The sequence below is a fragment of the Camelus ferus genome, chromosome 18 (assembly GCF_009834535.1).
Source record: "Camelus ferus isolate YT-003-E chromosome 18, BCGSAC_Cfer_1.0, whole genome shotgun sequence".
NCBI classification, from domain to species: Eukaryota; Metazoa; Chordata; class Mammalia; order Artiodactyla; family Camelidae; genus Camelus; species Camelus ferus.
In genome coordinates, this window is record NC_045713.1 from 18,700,324 (window position 1) to 18,710,890 (window position 10,567).

The window sequence follows — 10,567 nt, forward strand, 5'->3', positions numbered from 1 at the left end:
CGCCAAAGCTCTGCAGAATACAGTGCTTGTTGATCACGCATATGCTAAACTTATGGACCCTTCCAGATCTGAGGTTTTGAGGACATAGCCAAGGGCCAAGTGCGGGATGACTCCACCACACGCAGAAACGCAGTTCCAGAAACCCTTTGGGGCTTATAGCCCTAGTTGGCTCCACGACAGTTCACCTAAGCCTGAAGAAACCTTCAACTTTCCTCCTGTCCCCACTCACCTCATTCACAGGCACGGGTAGGGTGAGGATATAATATTTTATTCACTAACACGGACGGAGGGGATGGAATGAGGGGGAGGTGGGCACGGTTTCCAGGAACCTCGGCGGGGGATTCTCTCTGTCTCCCAGTTCCAGGGCAGCCAAGACTGCCATCCCACCCGATCCCAGTCCCGGGTGGCGGGATGAGGAGGAGTCGTCCACGCTAACGCATCCCAGGCCTGGGTCCCAGTATGTCCCTCCCCAACCAGACCCCGCGGCGACAAGAACGGCGGCTCAGTTGCCCTCACAATCTGGGCAGCGTTCAGTGGCAGTGGCGGCTGTAGCGCCAGGGGGTAGCTTGAAGTCCCGGCCGCAGCCCGCGCAGATATACAGACGGCGCCGCATGTGCGCGCGACGGTGGCGGATGAAGTGCGAGCTGAGCCGGAAGCGGCGGCCGCACTCGGCGCACGGGTAGGGGCGCTCGCCCGTGTGCGTGCGCGCATGCTCCGCCAGGTTGGAGCGGTGGCCGAAGCGGCGGCCGCACACGGCGCAGCGGTGCGGCTTCTCGCCTGTGTGCACGCGCCGGTGCTTGGCTAGCGCCGAGCTCTGCGCGAAGCGCGTGCCGCAGTCAGCACATGCGTACGGCCGCTCGCCCGTGTGCGTGCGTCGGTGGCGCGCCAGGCACGAACTGCCGCCGAAGGCGCGTCCGCAGTCCGGGCACGCGTACGGCTTCTCGCCCGTGTGCACGCGCAAGTGCTGTGCGTAGTTGGAGCTCTGCGCGAAACGGCGGCCGCAGTGCGCGCATGCGTACGGCTTCTCGCCAGTGTGGCGCCGCCGGTGCTGCCGCAGGTTCGAGGCGGCCGAGAAGCGCTTGTCGCACTCCGGGCACTCGTAGGGCCGCTCGCCTGTGTGCGTGCGGCCGTGTTTGGTCAGCGCCGACTTCTGCGAGAAGCGCCGGCCGCACTCGGTGCACGCGAAGGGCCGCTCGCCCGTGTGCGTGCGTGCGTGCTTGGCCAGCGTTGAGCGGCGCGCAAAGGCGCGGCCGCAGTCCGGGCACGCGTGTGGGCGCGCCGGGTCGGCCGACGGCGCTGGCGCCTCGCTCGGGACCTGCGGGGAGAGGGGCGACAGGTCAGCCCTGACCGAGAGGCCTGGGAGCCAGAAACGTGGGGCTCCGCAAGCTGCAACCTCTCCGTCCCCGTTTGTAAAGTAGGAAATGCCACGGTGCCTGCCTCTTAGGACGGTTGTGCGCGTTAAATGAGATTATCCATTAACGCACATCACAATGCTTAGTGTCATTCTAGCTGTTCTTTATTAATACAGTATTTATTGAGCGCGTACAATGTGCCAGACTCTGTTCTAGACATTGGGGATTCAGCATTAAATTAAAAAAAAAATTCCAGCTTTCAGTGAGAATGGACAGGAGTGCTTGTATTGGGAGGATGCTGCAAATTTAAATAGGGTTGTTAAGAAACCTTACTGGTGTCACAAGAGCAAAGACCTAAAGGAGGTAAAAGAGCAAGCTACTGCGGGAACAGCAAGGCCCTGAGGCAGGAGTTTTTCTGTTCCAGGAATAACAAGAAGTGCCTAGGGCAGAATGCAGGAGGGTGAGTGGTCCTGGGGTGGGGGGATATTTCAGCATAGGGCCTTGAATGTGAATGAGATGAGGAACCATTAGAAGAGATGTTAGATGGTTTTGAGCAAGGACACAAACAGATCAGACTCATATTTTTAAAAGTTCCACAGAATGAAGGACGGGAGAGGGTAGGAACCCAGTGAGGAGGCTACTATACTGCAGTCAAGAGAAGATAGTGGCTCGGACCCAGGTGACATAGGTGGAAACTGAAGGTGGTCTGCTTCTGGATATATTTTGCAGTTTGAAGCCACAAATTTGATAATAGATTAAGAGATGTAAAGAAAAAGGGGTTGAAATGACTCCAAATTTTTTGAGCTTATTAGCAACTGCAAAGGTGGAGTTGCTGTCTACAGAGATGAGGATGGTGGGAGGACCAGGTTTGATCTGTTTCTGATCTTATCTCCAATTTTCCTCACCACATCTGGAGCTCAGAAGAGAGGCCCAGGCTGGAGATGTTAACTGGGAAGACATCAGCCTGTAGATGGTTTTTAAAGTCATGAGACTGGATGAGATTACTCAAGGAATAGGCAGAGAGAACTTGGGGCAGCAAGATGAGGAGCAGCCAGCCAAGGAGACTGAGCAGAAGCAGCCAGTGAGGTAAGAGAGCCAGGAGAGCATGGTGTCTTAGAAGCCAGGCCAGGATCAAGTCCAGGCTCAAGAGCAAGCACCTATCATTTTTTAAAGCTGTGAAAAAGGCAGCAAGGGTAAAACCTAAATATTAATCTGAGGCGTGAAATGAAAAAATATGAAAATGTGCCAGTTTCATAAGGTCTGGGCCTCTAGAGATAAAATCAGAAGAAGAAATGCTTTGTAAGAAGAAGATGAAGGGAAAACGGTTTGTACTAACAGTAGAGTGAAGTGGAATATTGAGGGCACATTGCTTCCTTCTTAGTAAAGAGAAGGCTCATCCTAGAGTTGCTGAGTCTAACGTGGGCCAAGCAATCGCAATCAGGTATATATTGACTAGTGACCAAGTGAAAAACCGGGCACATATTAAGGACAAGACAGTGTTAGCTTCTTTCTCCTCATATTCCATCTCCACTGAGTAATTATCACTGTTCTCTTATAGACAAGAGAACAAGTTAAGACAGAGTAAGGGACAACCAGGGAGTGGTAAGAACTTTTCTTTCTAAAGTTGCAAGGATGGGCCTTCAAGATCCATTGTAAAAAGACAGCAGCTTTCTGGTAACCAACTCAGAAATTTGAAAACTAGGCAGTTTGGAAAATGAGTGACCAGTCAAGGGAACTCTGATTTACACAGTGTACATAATGCTAATGGTGATAACAGCATTACACTGTAAAGCTTTGACAATGCTGTTTTATGTACATTATTGTATTAAATCTTCCTGCCACCCCTTTGAATCAGGTGTTATCTTTTGGTAATTGAGAAAACTGAGCTCAGAGAGATTAAATTCACTTAGCCAGTCGGAGTCAGGACCCACTTTAACATTCTCACCCTTAGCAGTCGGCTACACTGCTTCCCGGCACTTGCTTGCCAAGATATGACAGAGGCTGGACTCCAGGTGCCTGGCGCTCTCCAGGAGGGATTCAAGGTTAAAATATAACTTGATACTTTAAATCAAGAAACTCCCCACAGCAGAGTTGGCACAGTCTGAATTCAAGGTCACACTTTCAGTCTTGCCCTGGTTTTGACATCTATTGGGTTTATTTTGAGTTGACCAGCCTGAGAACTTCCTCATGCTGTGTTCACTGACTTGGGGAAAAAGAGATTCTTCACACAAGTACCCTTGGTATCTCCAGCTCCAGGAGGGGCGCCACTTCCTTCTGCAAGGAAGAATCTTGGTAAGAGGGGCTGAGTCTAGCTCATTAAGACCCCAGGCAAGTTCCTCCCTTCCCCTGCCTCAGTGAACCAAGGAAGGCTAGGCTAGGTGAGACAGAAATTTCCCGACTTGAGGTATGCACTTAACAGAATGCAAAAGGATTCTAAGGGTTATGTAGGCAAACATTTATCTTACTATAATCATTATTTTCACAGGTATTAGGAGAACAATGGATCACAAAACCAACAATTTCATCAATATTGTTATTCAGATGAAGGTAAATTTATTTAACAAAACAATGTGAATCTATCTGAAGAAGAGCAGTGAATGAAAGAGCACAACAGGTGAGCCATATATATGTGACTGAAGCTCAGCAAATACCAGACTTAAATTCTACTGCTGTTAGATTTGAAAATGAGAATAAAGGGTATTTGCACTGTAACAAGAGGGTACCATGGGGATACAATGCAGTACAGTAATATGATAATCCAGGTATTTAAAGTTAGTGGTTTTGTCTTTCTGCTTTAGTTTTTTTTTTCTTTAAACCAGGGCAAACATCGCAGTTTCCTCCTCAGCCATTACTTTTCTAATAATAATAACACTCCCATTTATTGCACACTGTGTGCCAGGAATGATGCTAAGTGCTTTTCACCTATGTCCTTTTTTTAAATTCTCACAACTCTTTGGGTTAGGTATCATTAGCTTCATTTTAAAATAAGGATATAAGACTTAGAAGTGACTACCAAGGCCCTACAGTTAATCAGTCAGCACAGCCAGGGTTTGAACGGAAATTCTCTCATTGTCCAAAACACCTCTTCTCTCAGCCATGATGCAGTTCTAGCTCACTGACAAGTTTGAGGTCACCTACACAGCTTGTCTCCCTCCCCTGGACTCTTATAGCTGCCAGGATCTCCTTTCTCTTGGGTACAAAATATAAAATACGATCTCCTCCTCTGCTCATTGCTACAGGAAGTGTGGTCCACAGACCAGCAGCATCAGCATCACAGGGAACTTGTTAAAAATGCAGAATCTCAAGTTCCACCCCAGACCTACTGAATCACAGTCTTCATTTTAACAAGATCCCTGGGTGATACGTATGCATGCTAAAAATGAATAAACCTCATCTAGAAGAGAGACAAGCTACTCCTGGAGAAAGCAGGTGGGAACTCGAAGAGGGTATTAGGCTGAGAAGGCTGAAAGACCCTGTGGGCAGTCTTAGAGGTGAGAAAGGTCAGGTGTGTTTGAAGCTGGAGGCATGGGATGGGTGCTGAGTGATGAGAGATGAAGCCAGGACATGAGGTCAGATGGTGAAGAGCTTTGAATGCCAGGCGTGGGAGCTGAGGGAAACAGAAAACCACTCAAAGGTTCAGTTTTAAGCAGGGAGAGACAGAACTGGATGTACATAGAGCCCTCTGAGAAAATCTTTATGCAAATGAGAAATTCATTAAAGATAGCTGGGATTTTGATAGGCAGTGAGCGAATACTCTGACCCCTGGGTACAGCATAATTAAGGCCTGTTCTGGATATGAGCAGCCATGGGACTGGGTGACAGCTAAGAGCCACAGAATGCCAACACTAGGAGCTTTCAAGATCACTATTTCATAGAAACCAAGACTCAGGGAGACCACACAGCAAGTTGTTGAGCTACCCTGTGGGCACATCTTCAGGGGATGTGTGTGTGTGTGTAACTCTCACTCCCAGCCCCCTCCTCCAAATCCAGTCACCCATGTGATACTTAGACTGGATTTCAAGGATCTTACTTTCATTATCTCATTTTATAGATAAGAAAGCAGGTCAAGGCAAAGCTGGTTAGGATTTGAACCAATGATTTTAACAGCTATGTGATACCATTTAGAGTCTAGCCCTACAGCCCTTTCATGACTAGCCATGCTCACTAGCTCCAGCCAGTCCAATCATGGTTCCCATTAATCCCCTTCTTTCCATCTTCTCTAGCCTGCTGCCACTACCTTAGAGCAGGCTACAGCTTTACCCCTGGTCTCCCCATAGCAGCAAATGAGTCTCCTAAATAGAAAATCTGATCATGTCTCTCTGATTTGAGACTTCTGATGGCACCGCGTAACCTAACAGAGTCTGTCCAAATTCCTTTGCTGTCTTTCAATCCTTTCACTCTCTGGCCCTGCCTACTTCTTTGGCCTTATCTTCTCTGAGCATTTGCTTTTGCTGTTTCCTCATCCTGGAATGCCTTTCCTCCTTCCCCATTTGCCCAATTCCCACTAAGTTTTCAAGGACCATGTCAAAGTCATTCCCACTGCCTTGGGTTATTTGCCCTCAATCTTCTGTCTAGGCCTCCATGTTGGTTTCCCTGTTCACTCCCAGCCCCAGGATTCAGCCTAGAAAGGCTTTGATAAAATGAGTTCAAAAATCTTCAGAAGGATGACCCAGCCCAAGGTCCTAAGTTTTAGAATAGAAGGCATAATAATAGCAGCAAATACTTATTTAGTGTTTATTATGTGTCAGACACAGTTCTAACTCTTCACATGTACTAACTCTTTTAATCCTCCCAGCCCCAAAAAGTAGATGCAGTTATGAGTTCCCTTTTACAAACAAGAAAACTGAGGCACAAAGAGGTTAAGCTTGCCTAAATTCACACAGCTGGTAACTGATGGAGTTGAAAGTCCACCCTAAGCTCTGAGGTCTGAGTTCTTAACTTACAGACCAGAACTGGAGATCAGGGGATCCACAGGGCCAGAAGAGGCAGGCTGAGCTAGGATGATGGGCCAAAGAGGCCTGAGAAAAACAGAACTAAGTAGTTATTTTGACTGAAATAGGAGGCCACGGCAGCCAGCCCCCTCCCCCTAGGGCCCACCACACCCACTAGGGGGCAGCAGAACTTTCTTTTCCTGGGAACTGGCCCCTGTGCAGGAAGAAATCAGGGAGTCTGAGCCCAGAAACCTGGCCCAGGAGGAGCCCTCCAGGTGGCCTCAGGGCTGCTGCGACTGGGAGTGGGAGTCCTGTAGGGTTCGGGGAAGTAGAAAATATACCCAGTGGCACTTAGGTCTCGAATGGGGAAATCTAACTTATATTTTGATCTCCTTAAAACTCCTCTCAAAACCTTCAGCACCCTCAGGATAAAACCGAAATGCCCTACCTGGCCTGCCAACCACCCTACTCTCATTCATGCCACAGCATGACTGAACCACCTGCCCCCATTTCTTCCGGTGCCCCACTCACTCCCCTGAGCCACAGGAAGGGCCATTCCTCCTGTCTGGAATAGCCACTCCCTTCAGCGCTCAGACTATCCCTGGTCTCAAATAAGCCATCCCTTCACTAACTTTGAAACCTTTGGGCTAGTCACCAAACTGTCCAGTTTACTGGGCCTCAGTTTCCTTACCTGTAAAGTGGAACAAATACTGCTTAGAATAGTGCCTGACGCATATGTAAATACTACCAAGAGTCAGTTGTTAACTGTTGCTGTTACCTCATCTGACCTCCCTCACAGCCCTAAGTCTGCAGTAAGTTCCCATCTCTGGGTTTCCACACCCCCCTGCACCCATCACACAGGATTGAAAGCTGTGTGATTACTTGTTAGTCTAACCCCATTAGACATCAAGCTCCATGGGGAACTGAGGATAGCGTTTACTCTCCAGCACCCAGCACAGAGCCTGGCACAGTAGGCGTGACATCTGTATGATGGCAGCATGGGCAGTGGGACAGAAGGATGGGTGGCCAACCCTGAGATACTAGGTCTGAGAGTCGGGGAAAGTAGGGGCATCCATGGCTTCTGTCTGAGGGAGAGGCTGGACCTGCCCCAGGTTAGGGGCAATGGGACCCCAGGACGCGGGACACGTACCTCCTTGTTGTCCATAGGGATCTTGAGTTTCACTACTTCATACTTCTCCTCACCCTCATCCTCCTCACCCTTCACCAGCAGCACCATCTCCTCTTGCATCTCTTCCTCCTCCTCCTCCTCTGTCTGCTGTTCGCCCGGCATCTTGGTGTCCTGGGGCAAGGAGCCGGGTCAGAAGACCCGCCCCCCACCATGGCCCTGGCCCACACAAGGCGGTGCAGCCGTGGCTTCTCCTTCTCCCAACTAGACCAGGTCTCTGGGTCTGATCCTCTTACCGCTATCCCAGCCCGGCCCTAGGCCCCATCCTTGCCCCGGGACCAGCTTGGAAGTCACTCGTTCACCCCACTCATCCCGGCATTCAAGGCCCTGAAACAGTTCGAATCTCCAGCCCCAATGAGTCGCCACCCTCCCCGCGCTGAGTCACTCCCCGGAGCCTGGTCGGGCGGCCCGGAGCTCCAGGGCACGGGCTGGAGGCGGGATCCGGGCGGAGACCCTGGTGGAGTGCGCACTCACCAGCCGCAGGTTCCGCGCTCGCGCTGCCCCAGGCCAGGGCGCCGGGCGGTTGGGCACTCTCCGAGGCCGCGAGTCTGGGGGCGGGGCGGGGCGGGGCCTCGGTGACGATCGGTCATTGGTCCGAACGCCTAACCCCGCCCCCGAGGGGAGGGTCTTAGAGGACCCAGGCGTCCGGCCCTAACCGGCCCGGGAGTGTGGCGAGACCAGACCCAAAGGCTTCCGCTGTTCCCCGACTCCCGAGGGCCCTGGGCTGCCCCAGTGGGCGTTCAAGGTTCTTATAGCCCGGTTGTGACCTACCTTCAGGCCTCGTCTCCTGTGGACGGCTCGAAGGGCTCCGCTGCGGCCAAGCGTGTCCGCTCCGCCCGAAATAGGCCACGTGCGCTCACGCCCCAGCCTGGGCCTCTCGCTGGCGCCCCGCCTGGAGGGCGGACCCTGTTGCCTCCTCACCTCTTCCCTTCGCTCTTTTTGCCTCTTCTCACATCTTTTCTCCTTTCCCGGCGTCGTCTTCCCGGTCTCCTGGTCTCTGGGATACCTTGCTCTTTGAATACCTACTTACCATATCAACAGCCATCCAAGCTACCGCTGGCATGTATTGTGTATAGCCTCCTATGCTAAGCGTTATGCTAAGCGTTTTACACACCTGATCTCTTGATCCGCATAAATGTGAATGTATTTCACAGATGAACTGATTGACGTTCAGGGGAGTAAATTGATTTGCCTAAACTACACAGTAGGTGTAGGTGTAAAATTATAACCCACGGACCAAATCCAGTCCACGGAAGTATCTTGTTTGGCCCTCAGGGTATTTTTACTTATAAAAACTAACTTCAAGAAGAAAAAAAAAAGGTCTTTTACTAATTTTGATTTCAACATTGAAAAATTGGGATATTTCATATAAAGTTCTGTATTTTCTCACTTCTCTTGAAAAAGATATCTAAGTCTCCCATTTTATGAATGGGGCAACCAAGATTACGACGTGATGAAAGAAAAAAGAATACTCAGTAAGTGCTTACAATCCGTAATTGTCTCTTTACAACAGCCCTGTGGGGATCAATATTATCTTTCTTTGACAAATAAGGGAACTAAAAGCTTAGAGAACTTGAAGTAGTTTGCTCAAAGTCACATAGCTTGTATGTAGCAAATTCCAAAGCTCATGCTCTTGCACCAAATTATCTCTCAGAAATGAGGTTACATGAGCAAATTGGTAGCGGAGCCAAGACCCAAAGCCTGAGCCTCAGTCTGCAGAGCCCAGGGCACGATTTGGATGTTGAGATTATTTCTGTTCAAACTTCTGCTCTTCCGCAGAGCTGGGAACAGGGGGTAAGTGAGTGTGATACACTCAAGATCCCCAAAATCACTTTGATTGTGTTCATTCTTCATCAGGTATTTATTGAGCCCAACTATGTGCCTGGTACCATTCTAAATATTGAAGATGCAGTGAACAAAACAGACAAAAATCTTGGCTACTATGGCATTTCTCAGGGTGTAAAAAATGTCAACAGGTAAACAAGATAATTTCAGATAATAATAGGTGTAAGAAAGAAATAGGGCCAGATGATGCAATAGGGAGTGGTTGGGGGCTTCTTTAATGTGGGCAGGGACAGCATCTCTTAGGAAATAATATGTGACATGAAACTTGAATGATGAGAAAGTGTTAGCCATTTGAAAATATGGAGGAGAATGTTCTAGACAGAACTACAGAGACTTTAAGGTGAGATTAAGCTTGGCATGTTCGAAGAATAGAAAGACTTGTGTGGCTGGAGCCAAGTGAGTTATCGAGGGGAAATGTAGTGTGGGAATTGGAGGAGAGGCAGGCAGATGCCAGGTTGTGGCTGGAACCATAGCAAAAGGCAAGGCCTGCTTCCCCTGATTCAGAGACTCAGTGAGGAGACTCAGCTGAGAGCAGTGAAAGTCCCTACTGGAAGGTCCTCCTACTGTGGGAGGACTTTGGAACAGATGCTTGCAGGAGGAATAGGTACGAGTATCTCTCTGAAATCAGAACTAGTTCCTGTTTTTGAGAATCTCACAGTCTAGTAAAGAAGATTGTGATTAAAAAAATATATATATATATTTGTATGTCACATCCATATGAAAAGGAAACAGTAGGTGTTGTGGCAGGAGAATAGCGGGGTGGAAGGGAGTAGATATTGGGTGCAGGCCTCACCGAAGAGATAAATGTAAAGGACCTTCAAAGATAAGTAGGAGTCTTCCAGATGGACAAAGAGCAGCTTGTAGAACCGTGAACTCTTGTGAAGAGCACATCCAAGGAAACAAAAAGTATTTAGTGAGGCCTATTGTGTGCCAGGCCCGTTTTAGGACTGGGAAGTAGAAAGTTGAATTTGGGAAAGTCTTTATCTTACTCTTCACTACTCTGCATTTCACTGTGTGTCTTCAGCCTCACTAGAAGTTTACTTAAGTTCTTGAATCCTCAAGGACTTGGTGCGCACTCTTTATTCTGCCTAGAACACGCCACCCCCCCCCCATCCCATCTCCCACCTCCTCCTTTCTTAGCTTAATCCAAATCAGTCTTTATGTCATAATTACCACTTCTTTGGAGAGGCACTGGACCATGTAGGGTCAGAGGATTCTCTCCTGCATGCATGCATGCTTTCTGCATAGTCTTT

General features: G+C 49.2%; 1 protein-coding gene across 3 annotated transcripts; it reads right to left on the reverse strand.

Moving 5' to 3' along the window:
- Nucleotides 1-247: 247 nt before the first annotated feature.
- Nucleotides 248-8,352, reverse strand: ZNF771 (zinc finger protein 771). Of its 3 annotated transcripts, none has more exons than XM_032460474.1 (3): nt 8,241-8,352; nt 7,434-7,583; nt 248-1,315 (listed from the first exon to the last, which is right to left on the reverse strand). In XM_032460474.1, exons 2-3 carry the CDS (start codon nt 7,572-7,574, stop codon nt 503-505), a joined length of 954 nt encoding a protein of 317 aa, XP_032316365.1. In that variant the 5' UTR covers nt 7,575-7,583; nt 8,241-8,352; the 3' UTR covers nt 248-502. The 3 variants fall into 3 exon arrangements, with proteins under 3 accessions (XP_032316365.1, XP_032316364.1, XP_032316366.1); XM_032460473.1 differs by lacking the exon at nt 8,241-8,352 and adding an exon at nt 7,944-8,161; XM_032460475.1 differs by lacking the exon at nt 8,241-8,352 and adding an exon at nt 7,706-7,907.
- Between the last annotated feature and the right edge of the window lie 2,215 nt (nt 8,353-10,567).

What these genes read in the sequence shown, in the direction of transcription:
- ZNF771 (XM_032460474.1), bottom strand. Translation starts at nt 7,574, where the DNA reads ATGCCGGGCGAACAGCAGACAGAGGAGGAGGAGGAGGAAGAGATGCAA. An exon ending in TCCCTATGGACAACAAGGAG is followed by an intron (nt 1,316 to 7,433) that starts GTACGTGTCCCG and finishes CTCTCCCCGCAG; the next exon opens with GTCCCGAGCGAGGCGCCAGC.